This window comes from Desmodus rotundus, chromosome 6, assembly GCF_022682495.2.
Source record: "Desmodus rotundus isolate HL8 chromosome 6, HLdesRot8A.1, whole genome shotgun sequence".
NCBI lineage: Eukaryota > Metazoa > Chordata > Mammalia > Chiroptera > Phyllostomidae > Desmodus > Desmodus rotundus.
Window position 1 is genome coordinate 38862998 of NC_071392.1, and position 18867 is coordinate 38881864.

General features: G+C 37.4%; 1 protein-coding gene across 8 annotated transcripts in view; it reads left to right on the forward strand.

Annotated features, from left to right (window-relative positions):
• The first annotated feature begins 618 nt into the window (after positions 1 to 618).
• The window catches only part of PCLO (piccolo presynaptic cytomatrix protein), a 353234-nt gene continuing 334985 nt past the window's right edge, over positions 619 to 18867 (forward strand). For all 8 annotated transcript variants that reach the window (XM_053926477.2, XM_053926478.2, XM_053926480.2 and 5 more), the window contains exons 1-2: positions 619 to 1094; positions 7257 to 8895. In XM_053926477.2, coding sequence (XP_053782452.1) covers positions 841 to 1094; positions 7257 to 8895 — 1893 coding nt within the window. In that variant the 5' untranslated portion in view covers positions 619 to 840. The remainder of the gene's footprint in view (positions 1095 to 7256; positions 8896 to 18867) is intronic.

Here is an 18867-nt window from a genome sequence, read left to right on the forward strand (position 1 = left end):
AATGCAATTGTTCTGATAAAGATCTAAATGAAAGGGACCAGTTTTAGCTCCTTTGGGGAAATTCATCCCAAAGATACCAGGTTTTTCCTGTTAATCTCCAGTTACCTGAACCAATTCCTAGTATCTTTTGAAACCTTCCTAGACAAACAAAATTAAAAAAAGAAAAATAAGAATAACTTCAAAGTGAAAAGCAAAAACATTTATGTCTAAAGTACATAGAATGCAATCAGGGGTCATGAAAAAAAAAAAGTTTACACTACAAATCCCATGAATCAAAGCTGGGAACAGACACGTCCTCACCAGTCCCCTTGCCCCCCCATGAATGTAGTTCGCCAAAAGGCAGGCTGAGGCACGCTGCAATATGCCTGAGAGAAACTACGGCTGTTTCGCCAGGTTTTTAACCTGTACTCTCGCTGGGCTCCTTTAAATCGGTGCTGAGCAAGGGGAAGGATGCCGAACGACGCAGACGGGATAGGCGTGGGCACGGACATCACCTGTTCCCAGGCCCGCATGCGCACTGCGAGGAGGCGGGGCGCGGTGGGAGGGGCGGACGGCGGGCGGCTGGCACTGCTCAGATCTGCTTCTCCCCGGCTCGGGGCGCTGAGGCGGCGTCCGGGAGTTGTCTTCTGCAAAGGTTGGCTGGCGTTGTCCAACATGGAGGAGGCACCGGCCGCGGGCGTCACCTGCGAGCGAGACTAATCCCCGCCCGTGGTTGCGGGCAGCGACGCCGGGTCCCGAGCCCAGGGACTCCTCCGCCTGCGCGCCCCGCGGCGGACCCCGGCTTCCCGACCGGGACGCAGCGCCGGGAGGGAGCGCGGCGGCCCCGAGTCCCCCTGAGCCATGGGCAACGAGGCGAGCTTGGAAGGGGAAGGGCTCCCCGAAGGGCTGGCGGCAGCGGCCGCCGCGGCCGCCGGAGGAGGGGCCGGCGGGGCGGGGAGCCCCTCGCACCCCGTGATTCCGGCCGGCGTGGAGGCAGATCTGAGCCAGCTGAGCGAAGAGGAGAGGAGACAGATCGCCGCTGTCATGTCAAGGGCGCAGGGTCTGCCCAAGGGAAGCGTTCCTGTGGCCGCTGCGGAGCCGCCTTCCTTGCACAGGCACGCACCGCATGCTGCTTCTGTCCGAGCATATATGTACAGCTTCCCTTGCACATAGGTGCCGGCACGGCAGTACATATATGTCGTCCCCGTTCGTTTTATTCTCCCTAATGGGGTGGCGGTAAAGAAATTATAAGCCTTCTGTCTGATGGGCAGAATAAAAATGATGCATTGTAGAGTTTCTGGTGGGATAGTCAAGGGTTGCATCCTTGGAACTGTGATTTTGGGTTGTAATGTTTGGCCTTTTGGAACCTTTTCCCTCTTGGATGGCGTGGAGAGACGCCCTCCAGTGTTTCACTAATCTGGAAGTCTTCCATTAATTCAGAACAGACGTGTTGGGAATTGGATGGGCATGGGTGTTTACCTGCCTCTGTTTAAACCTCCTCAGTCATTTTGGGGTCTTTTTCTCTGTAAATGATGTCTAAACGTTTCTGCAATAATACCATTAATTCCTCTGGAGGTGATTTGTCTTTCCTTCCTATCCCACCCCCAGAGGAGAACAGGAGCTGTTTAGGTAGGAGGTATAAAATGAATACATCTTTATGTTCAGTGTGGGGCCCTAAAATATGTTGTGGCATTAACAGATGGTTTGGTCACCGCAAGGCAGGTGCTGTACATGTATTTCTGAATTAGCATGTGCTGTTTTTTAAAGCCACTCTTTTATACACGAAAGTGTCTTACGGTTTATGGGAGAGCATGTGAATTTGTGTTATCTAGAAATTAGTTACCAGCACATACTTTTAAAGACAAAGCAAATAAATGACAACTTGTACAGGCAATTAAGAGCTAGTCTGTAACATTAACGTATTCATTTCCGTTTCTTGCTCTCCATTTTCCTTCATCCCAATAAATTAGTTGTTTTCTAATTAGAGTAGTAAGAGGGTATAATCATTGTGCCTTCCCTGCCTTTTATTATTGTAAACAAACCCTTTAACTTTTCACTCTCCCGTAGAGAATGATAGTTCTCTATCCGTGGTGCTGAAACCATTCCTGAGTAAGGATAACTGAAGGGAAACATAATTTTCATTCGAGGTAGTGGAAATATGACAGATCTGGGTACATGAGTGTAGATTCTTATACTGTTCTTCATAAAGTAAACCTTTTAACTTAGGAGCTACCACATAAGCATGTGAATATGATGTGTCTACAATATTAGGTTTAGTATAGAAGAAACGTAAAATGTTTCATATACTTAGTATGTTTTATGACGATAGTTCTCATCGAAAATCTTAAATGCCTAATATATATCAGGTAAAAACTCTGTTTTCTTGAGATGAAACCACCACTGCTAGTTAAGCCAGCTCCTTATAGTGGATATGTTTTTCTGTGTTTTTAAACTAGTAATATATGGGCTATTTCTTTGGTAAATAGCCTTTCTTATCCGTTACCTTAAGTAGTACAGCTTATGATATGGAGTATTTTTCACTACTGATGAAAATTTGACTTGGAAAATATTTCGAATGTTCATAGACTAGATTTTCCTACGATAATAATGAGGCACAGTACTTCTATTAACCTTTAGAAATGTGTGCCTGTTCTGCCCTTTCTCCTAAGTGGTACAAGCAACAGGTTTAGCATGCTGGTTACGAATACTGAGAAGAGTGTGAGCTTTGATTTCTAAATTCCTAACTTTTCTTCTTTTAGAGGGTGTCTGAAAAATATTATTTCAGCCTGTGAAATGCTGATGTTTATGCCATATTTGTATCAGAAAGCATACTTTTAAAGCTCTCAATTGATAATATTATGGTAGAATTCTTATTAATAGGTAATCTGTGCCCTGTTATTGGTGAAAGTTTCATCTAAATATATAAACAATATCTTTCTAATTTTTGCAACTGCTTATATTTTACTGAAAGATTTCTATTAATATTAGAGAAGATAGTTTTTAGAAAGTTGTTATCCCCAAAGGCGATAACCAAAGAAACACCTGGTTTATCATTTAAATATTAAAAACACATTAAGTATATATGAGAAAGTATACCCAAATTATTTGAAGTTTTAAGAGGTGGAGTTTGATATAAAAACAAATTTTAAAGAAGTAAGTGTTGAGAACCCAGGGACCTAGTTTCTTGCCCTATTAATTTTAACTGACTCATGGTAAATGATAAATGCTTCTCAGTCATGTGTGCCTCAGTGTTCTTGCCTCTAAATAAGGGAAGAAATACTTGTCTTACCTGTCTCGTAAAATCATTGTGAGAATCAATGAAAAATTGAGAGGGGTGTTTTTGTTTGAATTTTAACATGAAGAAACCCTATAAATAAAAAACTAGTGATATTAATATCAGCAGTGAGTGGCACCAGCAATGATGGCTGTAGACAAGGTGTACGTTGAATTATTCATTGTTATGAGTTAATTTGATGTATCTGTATTTTACATATGGGAAAGTCAGTGCAAAGGAAGTTCACCCTTCCTTTCACCCTCAGGAATCAAAACACCATATTTCTGTGACTAATTTTATAACCATGGATTAATCTCTCAGTCTCTTGAAGCTCTAATATCCTCTACACTATCAAAATGAATTCCTGTAGTTGCTTATATCCCTAATATAAAATTTTATGTGACTCAGCACTGTCAAGTTGTCATTGCCTATTGTGTTACATTTAACAGAAATTTTTAGCATTCCAACTGCTTTTACATCCCGCACTTGAATACATGTTTACTTCATTTGAGCTGGACCATTTGTTCTGCTAACCTATGAAAGAAAAAATTCTAATCTGGGGTTGACAATAGTAAAACAGTGATGTTGTATAATGCATGGGTAGTTACAAGCTAGAAGTCACAGGTTGCAAATGAAATGCTCCTGGATTTTTGAATCATTGTAGACCCAGGGAAATGCAATTTTATTACTTATTCTACTCATTCTTTTTAAAGATACAGATATGTCATATGAAAAGGACTTTACTAAAAACCACATCTATTAAGGTTTTTTTTTATTGATTTTAGAGAGAGATAGGGAGGAGGAGAAAGAAACATCAGTTTATCGTTCCACTTACGGATGCATTCATTGGTTGCTTCTTGTATGTGCCCTGACCGAAGATGGAACCCGCAATCTTGCCTTATTGAGATGATACCCTGACAAACTGAGATACCGGCAAGGCCTAAAAATCAATTCTGATTAGTAGGATATCTTATAGGAATTCTGACTTACTCAGTTATTTTCTTTAGAATTCCTTCAGGCCTCGCCTACTGGTTAGACACTTCCACAACTGTTTCTCTTCCTAGAGCATCAGGCCAAATCCAGGGTCTAAAAATAATATGGAATGTATCCATTTGGAAAGAATTCAAGCAGCGTTAATCTAGAATAATACAGAACCTGCCCTGTTCACTCATTCATTCACTCATTGTTATTCTTCAGTCATTAACGCTCATCTACTAGTTACTGGGGTTGGTACTAGTGATGCAAGGCTGAGTGAAACATGTTGTCCAGGAGTTCAGAGTGAAGTAAATAAGACATATACTGCATTTTAATCATTTTTCTTTTTAACAGAACAACTGTTACAACAAACAAAAATTCACCAAAAGACAATTTGCTAAGACATCTTTATATTTTTGTTTGGTATTGAGCTTACATTTTTCTCTTAATGATTGTCTTTCTATTTCTCACTCCCAGATCTCCATGTTTTCTGTTTGTTTACATAATTACAGCAACTACAACTGGAATTATAGGGCAGTCTTTATAGCTATAGAGGTATTTTCTCATGCGGGAACTCTGTTATATAGTACGACTTATATTTGTCGATAGTACATGCAATTCTAGTTTCTTATACAAGCTGCTAACTTTAAATATGTTTTATTTGGTATTCATTAAGTTATTTTTTATTTGTTTAGTACATACGTTGATTAAGTAAAATAATATCACAAAACAGTGACTAAGTATAATAGTATTTTCAATAGTGTACTATTTAGTTAAATTAAAAATAGATTTTTTGGGTGGAGGGATGGGGAGAAAATGCAGACAACTGTAATTGAATAACAATAAAAAAAAGAATAGATTTTTTGGCACTCTGCTTAAATACTGATTTTTAGGACTCTGTACAAGACAGCCAATTCAATAACTTGTCTAAATAATTACTTATAGGGTAGTCACTTCTATACCAGAGTCCCTAAGCATATGCCCTTCAAGGACTGGTCTATTTTATTAATTGAATGCACAACATTGCTAGAATAATATAAAGATCTAAACAGTGGAACTTTCTGAAAATAATCTATTATAGGTGTACAGTGGCTTTTCTGCCTTCATATGGAAGAGAGCATATAGGAAGGCCTATAAAGAAACATTCAAAATTATTTTCCCCAGGTGAAAATATGTTGCAGAGCATTTTAGAAACATATTTGAACTCTTGGAATTAATATGGAGATTAATTTTAGTTCCTTGTTTCAATAAAGGTTTCAGAGACATGGTAATATCTAAAGTTTTTGTAACTTTTTTCCTGGGGGACAGTGCCAGATAAGAATTTTATTTACTCTTTTATTAGAAAATCATTTTGTGTATATATTGCTATTTATAGATTGTTTTATTTATGACCCCTTGCTAATTAGAAGTATCACTTCTGTGTATTTTTCTATCATGCTTTACATTAACTAACAGATGACCTGAAATTTAAAATTAACCCGCCCATGAGCAGGTAAATTTTGATGAAACAAGTTAAAAACCTGTAAACTTTATTGTGATCACCTTATATTTTAAGTGCTACTGGATCTGTTTTTCTCCTTTTTTTCTTCTAATTAGAAGTAAATCTTTTTCAAAATGAAAAAGCTAGCTATCAAACAAAATACTTATAATTTCCTTTTATCTGTAATTCTAATGCAGCATATTATTTCAAATTTATCAATAAAGAATGACTTAAAAAAATTAATGTACTTGATTTTGGGCTAAAAGTATATATGAGAAACAACTATTTTAATTCTTTAACATAGTCATTTAAATTTGGTCTTGTTAGCAAAACCATTAACATTTATTTATTTATTTGTAAGAGGGGGAAGAAAGAGAGAGAGAGACAGAGAGAGACAGAAAGAAGAGAGAGAGATTTGTTGTTCCACTTATTTATTTATTCATTGGTTGCTTCCTGTATGTGCCCCGACCAGAGATTGAACCCGCAACCTTGGCATATTGGGCAGATGCTCTAACCAACTGAGCACCTGGCCAGGGCAACTTGTTACATTTTAAACAGAATGGCATTGATATTAATAATCTAAAAATAGCAATGGCAAATATTGTAGAAAATATTAAGTAAAATGATCATCATGTATTTTCTTTAGGGAAAGTAGCAATATTTTTGAAGTGGGGTCACAGCTACCTTGTTGCTGTTTGCATAGCAGGCTATATCTCAAGATGCTTTACGTATCTATTGTTACCCTGCAAAGAGATCTCAGAATTAGCTGTTAGAAAAAAATTAAATGATATAACATTCTTCTACAAGAAAGGTGGAAATGTTTCTCAAAAGTTGCTAATTAGGAAGAATTTTCATTCTATAAAGTTAATATTTGATGGATATTACCATTTTAGAAAGAATAACTGATTAGCTTTGTCAGAATCCCTGCTGAATGTAACCTTCTTTACTAGAAATGCCCCTGATGTAACATTGTCTGCTTTATGTAATAATGTAAATTGTCATAATCAAGTAAAAACAAAAAGCAACAAAATACAGTTGCAGGGAATTCCCACATTTTAAAATGAGTATTTTATTTCTTAGTCATTACTAGTATTTGAGAGACTAATATGCTTGCACTATAACTTTTAATGAGAAAGGATACACCTGTGAACATGAATGTACTGGGTTATAGCATTGCATTGATTTGTTGAGTCAGTATGTTTAATTAGGTTTTAAGTATGGCCAGATTCTATTAAGTTTATGTGTGCATTAATTTTATTATGAATGCTTTGTAACTAGCTTTCTTATTTTGTCATCCCTCCTAGTAGTTAAGTATTGCATTTTTCTCCCTTTTATTTGCATTCTTGTTGAAAATCTTTACCCTGGGCCTATAAAGAAAGTAATAAAGGCCTTAAAAGTTTTATGATCATTTCTAGGATGCTGGAAAAATGGATTCTCGTGATATTTATACATTTATAATTATGAGGCTATAAGCAATTTATAACTTTTATACTACTTTTAGTTGTGATAAATTCAACATTTTCACTTCTGTTTGTTTCACTCTTCTAGGAAACAAGAGTTGGATAGTAGTCACCCTTCAAAGCCACCAGGAAAACCGCCAGACCCTGGGCGTCCAGCTCAACCTGGTCTCAGTAAAAGTAGAACTACAGACACTTTGAGGTCAGAGCAGAAATTGCCTGGAAGAAGTCCTTCCACTATTAGTTTGAAAGAATCAAAGTCCAGAACTGATTTTAAGGAAGAGCACAAGTCTAGTATGATGCCTGGCTTCCTCTCAGAGGTTAACCCTTTAAGTGCTGTCTCCTCTGTTGTAAATAAGTTCAATCCTTTTGATTTGATATCAGACTCTGATGCGTCCCAGGAAGAAACCGCCAAGAAACAAAAAATAGCTCAGAAGGAACAAGGAAAAACTGAAGGAATCACAAAGCCTCCATCACAACAGTCACCCAAGACAACTCCTAAGCAGCAAGGACCTGTAAGCGCCCCACCTCAGCGGGATGGCTCTCCCAAATCAGTATCTTCTCAGCAACCAGAAAAAATGAAACAACCTCCAGGAACTGGAAAGCCAATTCAGGGGCTTACCCAGGCTCCTCAGACAGACCAGACGGAATTGCCACTTCAAAGAGATGTAACTAGGCCTCAGACTAAACAGGTAGACACAGTCAAGGGAGAATCAGTCAAACCCTTACTGCAAAGCCAATCCAAGCCACTGACTCAACAAGCAAGTCCTGGAAGACCTCCAGCCCAGCAGCCTGGACCTGAAAAACTTCCCACGCCACAGCCTGGACCTGCAAAACCCTCAGCTCAGCAAGCAGGGCCAGCTAAAGCCCTAGCTCAGCCTGGGACAGCAAAACCCCCAGCCCAGCCACCAGGGACAGCAAAGCCGGCAGCTCAGCAGCCTGGGCCAAAGTCTTCAGCTCAGCCTCCAGGACCAACAAAGCCTCCAGCCCAACACGTGGGGGCACCAAAATCTCCAGCTCAGCAACCTGGGCCTGCAAAGACTCCAGCACAACAGGTTGGGCCAGTAAAGTCTCTGGCTCAGCAGCCTGGGCCAGGAAAGACTCCTGCTCAGCAGTCAGGCCCAACAAAGACACCTGCTCAACAGCCTGGCCCAGCAAAACCCTCAGCACAACAGCCTAGCCCAGCAAAGCCCCCACCTCAACAGCCTGGTCCAGCAAAGCCCCCACCTCAACACCCTGGCCCAGCAAAGCCCCCACCTCAACAGCCTGGCCCAGCAAAGCCCCCACCTCAACAGCCTGGCCCAGCAAAGCCCCCACCTCAACAGCCTGGCCCAGCAAAGCCCCCACCTCAACAGCCTGGCCCAGCAAAGCCCCCACCTCAACAGCCTGGCCCAGCAAAGCCCCCACCTCAACAGCCTGGCCCAGCAAAGCCCCCACCTCAACAGCTTGGCCCAGCAAAGCCCCCACCTCAACAGCCTGGCCCAGCAAAGCCCTCATCTCAGCAGTCTACAGAACCAGTAAGCCAGACAGGACCTGGGAAACCTCAGCCACCGACTTCATCTGCAGCCCAGATTCCAATGCAAGGCCCCACTAAAACCATCTGTCCTCTTTGCAATACCACTGAATTGCTGTTGCACGTTCCTGAAAAGGCCAATTTTAACACATGCACTGGATGTAAAACCACTGTGTGTAGCCTCTGTGGTTTTAACCCCAATCCTCATATAACTGAGGTGAGTGTATTTATTCACTGTGCCCATGCTCTTAAATCATATTAGCATCTTCCACCAAGGGTGCTTTATTCATTGCTGATATGATAGCATGGCATTATTTTTCCCTGGTTCTTTCTTCCTTTCCTTCCTTCTTTCTTCCTCTTTTTCTTTTCTGCCAATTGTAAGTTAGAATTTAAAAAAATGTTTTCTTTAATAGTAAGTCTAAAATATTGCCAGAATTTGTGATAAATTTGGCATATAAAGGAAATACGGATTTACTGAAAGATGCTGAACATTTACTCATTACACTCTGTAAGGGCCACATTATTTACTATTTAGTACACAGTGATAATTAATTTTAAATTCATGCTCCTACCTATCAAAATTTGATACTTTTAACTGGAGTCATATTTGTGCTTGGAAGAACACATTTTCTTTAAATTCTAAATACAATTTTAATATAAAACTCAATACATTTTTTCAAACCAACATCCCTTTTCCTTGACAGTGATTTTGATACCCGCTAAGAGGGCATGCTTCCCTCATTAGTTGAGAGTCATTAATAACAGTCTAAGTCGGTTCAGACAATGAAGAAGTTGTTAGAGAAGGTTCCACATTGATGGGTGTCTTAAAAGGACCGCTGTTTGTATCTCCCAAGTCTTTGGGCAAGCCTTCCTGAAGTGTCAGATTAGAAAGGGGCCAGTAGTGCGCCACAAATAAATTCAAGGTTGTTTATTGGTGGGGGAGGGACAAAAATGCAGCAAATAGCAGAAAGACTCAGAAATTCTCTTGAGTTAAGTAATACAGTGAAGGTAATGACATAAAATGAGTCCATAGAGGCTTAGCATCTAAAAGGATATATTTTTTTAAAGAAATCTGGGAGCCCCTACCCGATGAGAAGGCACGGAACGCACTTTGTCTGGAGGACAGCTGTTGGTGGGCTGAGTGTGCACTGTGTCTGGAGCTGCTTGGGGGGAATGAGAGTGAGGGATTATGTGATTTAAGTATGCCTGAGAGGGGGGACTTGTGTGCCCTTGTTATTAAGGAATTTATGCTACGATAATAACAAGATGAGGACTATTGGTAGCCGTTATGTTCGGTTGGGTGCTTGGGGTGATGAAAGATGAAAATGATGTGCATTTAAAATGCGTCAACCTCTTGTTATTTTCTAAAGTATCTTTTACGCTTTTAACTGGATGTCATATTGAGTACTTTAGCTTTTTAAATAAATCATTCTTTAATGATAAAGTTGCAGTTAATAAGAACATGCTGCTCTCTACTTATGGAGGAAATCAGATGATAAGTAGTTTGTTTATGTATTTGTAGTTTTTTAAATGTTAGTAAAGGTATGTTTCTGCCCATGATATGCTATCTTGATAGGAATGATCAGTAATAATGACTTCAAACAGTAGATTACCACTTTGTAAAATCTTTTTTATGTTTTTATGGCAATTTATAAGGCAAAACCATGCAGTCAGGCCCCATACAGAGTGGGGCAAATATATGTTTACAGTTGTGAGTATGTGAAACAGAGTTCATTCTTAAATTATTATGTATTATTTGTTGAATTATTTTCCATATGAACGACTGTAAACTTACTTTTGCTCCACCCTTTATATTATTTGAGTACATTCCATATGGAAGACATTTTACTACATCTTTTGTGGGATATGAAAATAACTAAATCATAATGCTGATCTTAACATGATCACAATGTACTAGGTTAGATAACCCACACATAAGCACATATATTGTGTGGTCAAATGATAATGGCTGTGAGACATATGAACAAATACGGTGGATTTAAGAGTAGGGGGGGTCATTTCCAGTGGCTGAGATTAAGGAAAGCTTCATGGGAAAATGGCATTTGAGCTAGGTATATAAGATTGGATACTCTTTCAACAGATAAAGGACAGGAAAGGCTGTATTGATTTGGTCCAAGACCGAGAGCCAGACAAATGCAGGGAATATTTATGGAATCAGATAAATCTGGGTTGACTGAAGTGGTAGCGAAGAAGAAATGGGCAATGAGATTGGACGTTGAAGTCAGATTTTGGCTTCCCACATTTAGCAGGTGGTGATGAGTGTTCTTCCTTATGAGACCTACCTTGGCTAGTGTTGGCATACCCTCAGTCCTTCATTCATTTTAGAAATTTGTATCAAATACTTAGTTGTGAGGCAGAAATGACTGCTGTGACAAAAGTCAACTATTTATTAGTTATAGAGTCTTCCTTCAACCAGAAAATAGGGCAAATAAAAGTTGTATGTAAGAAAGAAAAACTAGATACATTTCTGTGTGTGTGTGTGTGAAGAGAACTTTGGACAGGGCTTTGTAGTTCACAGAGTTCTTTCCCATTTGTTTTACCAAAATTATATTTCTAAGTAACTCTAAGGGCATATATGCTGTTTCCTCTTCCATACTAATGCAGAAACTGCTGTTCAGGCAGTTACTATGATTAGTTTACCTTCAGGATAACACTGATGGTAAGTAGCCAAGCAGATACCAAGTGAAATCTTCTGATTCCAAATCCACTTAGTCATGACAGGAAGAGAAAGCAAGTGTTATGAAGTCAAAGGAAGAAACCGTCACTGTCAGCAGGGAGGTTTTATGACTGTCTTCATGAGAACAGAAATATTTGACCTGGGACTGTGAAGATAATAAGAATTTGGACACACATGAAAGGAGTTGGGAATGTGGGGGCAGGTAGAGGGCCTCACTTGCAATGAAGGAAACATCCCCATTAATGATGACGTGAGCTAGGGTGAGTCAGTTACACTTCCTGTGATAATGACATCATTTGAAAAATAAATACCATGTTCTCTGCCAGACTTTGGGTTGGTAGGAAGATTAACTGAATGTTTGTATGAGGAGGTATTTTAAAAATATATAAAGTGCTTTTGAAGTTATAATGCAACATGGATATTCTATTTTAAATGGTTGACTTTTAAAGTTTACTCAGTTTTTTCAATAGCTACAACATTATAAATTGTTGGATTCTGAGGTTGCAATCAAAAGCCATTTAATCTATAGTGTTAATAGTAAGGTTTCATTTTTATTTTCATTTTTTTCTTCATAAGGAAAAATGCAATCCAAGTTCTGATTCTCAACTCTGGGAATGCATCTTTCCTAATCCTGTTCAACAAATGGCCAGCCATTTCCTCAAACCTCTGAATTATTAGGAAGTCAGAGTTAGGAAGTTTGAGCTCTGGATGGAGCCTAATTTCTGTTTTAAGAGATAATATAGATGAAATGTTGAGAAAGATACCGACTTATAAACTGATACATGTATATATATACACACACACATACACACACACACAATGATAATATTCTCAGCATCTTCCAAAGAGGACTATGTACACTGGGTCAAATTGTACTGAAATATTCACATGGAGTGAACAGCTTTTCCATGCATTGACAGGGAAAGAAACTGAATCTTTTTTAGCCCCTTAATTTATATGAATTTATTATTTCCAGGTTTTCCAGGTTTGATGTTTATATACAGTAACTCTATCTTGTTACTTTTGTAGACTATGAGTCTTGTATCACTCCTTGAAAAGACTGGGAGAATTTCTCGTACATTTTTGTTACCAATACATCAGAATTGTGACTATATTTGCTTATGGACATCCTGGCTCTTAAATGACTACCAGGTCTGGAGAGGAAGGACTGGAAAGGTACCACCACTCAGATAAGAGCGTTAGGGAGGGAGACTTTTACTTCCTTAACTGAAGTTGTCACTTCTTCCGTCCCCTGCCAGGCACACACACACACATCTTAGACAACCCAGATATCTGTGCAAGGAGGGTGGTGTTAAAATGAACTGCCCTCTGTGGTAGCTGTCAAGATGCGTGCTTTTCCAAATAAACCTTAAGAATCCACTGATTCCAAGCCCAGACTTTTGATGCCAAGAGGAGTTTATAGCCTTATCTCTTTTTGCCAGTCCATTAAAAGAATACATTTAAGCAACACAGGCTCTCTCTTCAAGCATACTTTGTAACAGAACGAGAATATTTGCTTTCTAATTAGTAACAAAAGCATTTTGTTGTTGTTTTTCTTATTTTGGATTCATTTATCTCTTTTGATGTGTAGCCTGGGACACAGTAGATTTAGGAACAAATTTAAACACTTGTCCCTAATGTCTGATAGTTCTCCTGGCTCTTATGAAATTTTGTAATACATGAAATGACTTGTCATTTTTCAGAATGTTTATAATGAACCATCTGTTAGTGATTAAAGTTTTTTGTGTCATATTATTTTTGATTATTATGGCCCATATGTTAATAAGCTTTTCAGCTGAATCCAGACATTTTTATTTAACAAAAGCATGACCATATTTTAGCAGCTTAGAAATTCAAAAAACAAACATACCTAGAGTTGCATATAAACTCTCTCCATTTATTAAAAAACAAAACAAAACAAAAAATGACTGAAATTCTTCAGGTCTGTCAAGTGGTTTATCTTGCCTGCTCTATCCACTCTAAGGTGGACAGGCCTGCTGCTTCTTCCATTTCAAGTGATACAAACACAGTGATACAAAGGAAAAAAACAAAGGAGACATTACTCAGCTATGAGTCAAATGCACTGAAGTTGTTAGAGTTTTAGTAAAACTGTCCTTGCTTGGACCCTGATCCTCTACCATTCTATTTCCTCTCATTCAGAGGAGAGGACTAATGGGAAAGCACACCTGTTCATAAATACAGAAAAGCCTGTTGATTACCTCTACTAAATAATGGAACCATTGATTATAATTGAATGGTTTGAGGAGGCTAACTTGACATTTTAACAATAATAATACAAGAAGGACACAGATGACTTAGTGAAAAATGAATCAAAAGAAAAAAAGACCTGACCTCATGGAAAAGAGTTCATTTAGAAAACATAAAGAACTTACAAATATTCTTATTATTCCTGAGAAATATTTAAGAGGTAGTCATTATCAATAAATACCAGATTCAAATTTCAGTGGGCTGAGTGAAGGTGTGCTCAGTAGATACTCTGGAATGACCCAGAATTTTCCCAGATAATACAGCTAAAAGACAATTTTAAAAAATCAGCTACTTAATAAGCCCCCACTATGTTGCAGGCACTGTTTTAGACTCTGGGGATATAGCAATGAACAAAATATTATAGATTAAAAAATCTTCCCTCATGGCACTTATATTGTAGTAAGAGTGACACATAAAACGTGTATGTGTGTGTGTGTGTGTATATATATATATATATATATATATATATATATATATATAAATATAAAGTGTGTGACAGATGGTAATAAGTGTTATGGAGAAAACTGAGTTATGAGAAGGTTATGGCATAGACCAAGGGAGGGGTATGATGGGGTATTGGGGTTCCAGTCTGGGAGTTGAGAGATCAATTGGAAATCTGGAAATTTTATTGGTGACTAGAGGTCCATCTAACTCGTTTGTGTGATCTTAATTGAAGCTGGAGATTTGAGGGGGTGGGGTTGGTGACATAATAAAGGGTAGGAATGTACCCAGGAATGTGTTCAATTCTGAGATTCCCCTCTTTACTCTCTCCTTCCCTCCCTTTATATTATGTATTGGGTTTGGGTGCACAGCTTAGTGGTTAGACAATATATACTTGACATTGTGCTCTCCTTGATATTTCCAGCACCACAGCTGGCACCACACATAATTTTCACCATATTATTGACTATATTTCCTACGCTTTACTTACTTCCCCCTTACTCCTTCCTTTGGTGATGTGGACGCTGGGGATGGGGTTTGTCCTCAGTATTGGCAGCTTTTTCTAGACTCCTGCCCATGGAGTTGTAGACATTGTTTGAGGTTGTTATCTATGACTCTTGGGGCTCCCTTAGGACTCTAGGAGTTCCGAGGCTCTAAGAGTCATATTAAAAATCATGGAGATTGTATCTAAAACTCTAATAGGAGTTCTGGAATCAAGACTGTGGAGGCAGGCTCTAGAATATTTTTCTGAGCTAACGAATGCTTTAAGTATTCAGATTCTACAGCTCTACCAATGGCCAAGAAAGATTGATAAAATGACTAATTAATATATCTGAGTGAAATACCAGATTTCAAGAATAAGGAGAAAACTTGAAATACTTCACAGAGAAAAACAATATTGTCTACAGAAAGATGAGAAATCAGGTAGCTATAATGTTCATTACACAGAGCCCAGCAAATAGGGGGCATTTTCTTTAAATTTCTAGAGATAGTGATGAGACAAATTCAATATCTAGGCAAGATATTGAGAGGGTGTGAGGGCAGCTTAAGAATTTTTCCCTTGTGAAAGAAGGCCTAACAGTATCTCCTTCCCTCCCTCCCTCTTCCCTTCCCTCCTGTCCTTCCATCTAAGTATCTACCTCTACATACATATATATATATATGTATAAGTGTATATGTATAGCTCACAGTCATGTTAGGAGTTCCTCTAATTAAAAAAAGAATAGGATGGAGTAGCTGACTGTACCTCAGAAATGAAGAAAACTAGAATGACATTAAATCAGTCTTTTTCAAAATGGGATTTCAAAATAGTGGGTAAATGTGAGATGATATTAGATGGTACACAAACCAAACTCAAAAAGTTATGCATTATTTTATTGTGTATTAAAATATATAATACAGTAAGTCCTCATTTAAGCCTGTTTATACGCTCTTAGAACTGTGGTGGAATGATGTATAATGAAACCAGTTTTACCATAAACTAATTGCTTTCTCATCAACATTATAACAAAAAGGCATTGAATGAAACGACTGTTTTTGAGAATGTGTTGTACCTCAAATGTGATTTCTTGGATAGTGCTTAAGACAGCCCTGAAATAAGTGATAATGTAAGATTGTCTATTGAAAAAATTATAGTAAGGTGAAAAATAAATGATATTTTAAATTTGATTCAAAGCATATTATTTGATGTTTTAATGGCAGTGACAAAAAAACTCAAAGCAACAGTTAACAGTGATTGATTCTGGAGAGTAAGGCTTGGTGGTAGAAAAAGAGGCTTTTATTTTTAATGTCATAACTTTTTATACTCTTTTTATCATGTAAATTTGTGTTTGAATTAGCATGAGTAATTTAAAAAATTCTCATTCATCAAATGATTGATTAAACAATTATATAGTGTGAAGGAATGGATAAAGGATTTAGATTCTTGATTTTTACATCTTCAGCTTTGGCATTCTATCGATACTTGGTGAAATGTTAAGAAATTTCAGCTCTAAATAACAGAGATGACTTGAAATGCCTTTATGCCTGTGATGTGAGTTTGGTTAGTTTTAAAGCATTTTTTGCTTGTCTCAGCCCTGTGTACTTTATCACCATTTTTATATAAATCCAGTAAGAAGATAGTCCCTTAATTCTAAATATAAGGTATTTAGAAGAAAAAGGATATTGGGTTGTTTTTTTTTTTGTGCTATTTTCTGGTAATCCTTATGTTATTTATTATAGTATGTAAAAGAATACCCTGACTATAACAAAATTAACTTATCTTCATTTAAAATAATTTTGATAATGAATTTAAATGGATAGAAATGCTTGATTAATATTTTAAAAATTGGTATTACTTGAATATGTTCATGAGCACCATATTTGTTTAGCGCTCATTTTTGATTAGGTCGAATTTACATTTCCCTCATGAGTTGTATGTTCCCCATATAAAATGACTACATATTCCTCATGCTTTACTCATAAGTTTAATCATGAGGACCAAAGCCCTTTTTTCAATTTTTTCACTTTTTTTTACTTTCAGCTTTTAAATAACTAGATGTTTCAGGTGTATTTCTGCATGTTCAGTTTTTATATCTATTCAGTCTGCTGCTACGTGTTATTGCAGCTGGCATGGTGAGCAGCTGCTTAGTATAGCTTAGTAAGAACAGATCTTCTGTGAAAGCAGATACCCACACTTAACAAAGCCATTTATTGGATCGGTAAACTTAATACAATGATGGGCTAACTTTCTTATTGTTTACATCCCTTGAAAAAACACACATCTAACATTCTCCTCTGTTCCATATCTTAATTATCACAGCTTAGATAAAATTGGCCCAAACTTACAAAAATTTTAAACATGTTAATGAAAGAAATGCCTTTATCACATGCATTTATAAAGCATCAAAGATTTGGGTTGTAGTCCTAGCTGTGTTGCTCAAAATCTACACTCCTGCTGACATTCCTGCTGTTACCAGACTGCAAGGATTCACTGGTTGGGGTGTTCTATTAATGAGATGCGGTTGTCACAGATGGTTTTATTTACTTGCAGCAGGTAAAGGAGAGGGCATTTACATCTAAAGCTCTGCCGCCTCCAAGGGAGGCTTAGCCATTGTTAATATATACTGTTTGGTTAGTTACATGTCAATTTTTTTTTTGAAGTTGGCTACACTTATCAGGTTGGGTTTCCATTAAGCTTATCCTGTTTACAACTGACTCAGAAAAATACTGTGCTTCATCTTAAAATTTAGCAAGAATAGCATTAGTAACAACTGCTCAGACCTTGCCAGACCTGAGACTCTTGTCCTATACAACACTATGAATTTATTTAAAAGGAGTGGTAGGGACCCTTGATAAGGAAGCAACAGCCTCACTGCAAACCATGTTTCTTGCCTTTTTTTAGACTAGTCTTTAGTTGATTTGTGATTTAGTCTGGTCATCTTTTTTTTCTGAGTATTTAGTATCCTTATTTATGAGATGAGAATATTCATAAAGTAAAAATCACATTTGACTATATAAATGGAAGTGCTTTGAAATGGAAGCTAATAAATATCTATTTTATTAATATTAATTATTATAAAAATCCTATAAGGCAAGTCGGGATATTGCCATCATTGTTTACTTGCATTCATAGATGAAAAAACTGAAGTTAAGAATTTAAGTGACTTGCAGTGGATCCCATTCAAGAAGTTGGAGCTGCTGACCCAAATTTTAGCATCCTTTTATATATCACATTGTCTTTAAATAGACCATTTTGTACATTTCTAGGTTACTAGAAAGAGTGTGTGTATGTCTAAGTGTGTAGATTTTACACATTTTTAAAGTTAAAAGGAAATTAACCTTCTTGGGAGGAATTTATTTTTGGAATTAAGTACAAAAGTAATCAAGGTCCAAGAGCCTGCTTTTACACCTTACTCTTCACTCTTGCTCAAACCAGAGTTTTACATTGCTCAGAGAAGAAAGCTGCGTTTTTCTACTCTGAGCCGGCTACTCTGGTAGATTTTGAAAATAACAGATGACAATGTGGAGATGACAGCTCACTCTCCAGAGTAAAACTCAATGTCTAGATATAGGTGTGTCCAACCTTTTGGTGTCTCTGGTCACACTGGAAGAAGAAGGGTTGTCTGGGGTCACACATTAAATACACAAACACTAATGAAAACTGATGAGCACAAAAAAGGCTTCAAGTAAATTTACAATTTTCTGTTGGGCCACATTCATAGCCATCCTGGGCTGCATGTGGCCACAGACCAAGGGTTGGACACCCCTGATAGGAGAATCAGTATTTTAGCAACTGAAGTGTAGATCATTGTGTTGTTTAACTTTACTGAGGAAGTATTAAAAATGTAAGAAAGAAATACATGATAATAAAAAATGCAGATAGAATCCCTGAAAAAAAAAAAAGAAAATGTGAAGCTGATTACATATAATTTTAAAGTCAGACTTTGCTTAAGTACATTCTCGAAATTGTACATACATACAACTGTAAAAAATACGGATTAACTATAAGTTAGAAGGGGCTTCTATTCACAGAAAGCTAAGAGAGACTAAAATATCTTATGAATCTTTGTCTTTTTACATAAGCTTTAATATCCTTCTAGTATTTCATATATATTTTTCAAAAGTATTTCTTTTCTTTCCAAGTCAGCGTGCATCTGATGACAGTGATTGTCTTAATGACAGTGAGCATCTGATTGGGTGGAAGACATGTAGCTTTCAGCATACTTCATGAGTTCACATAGTTTATGAGACCCTTAGTTGTTTTAACTAATATAATTTATTTTTTCATTTTTAAATGAAATA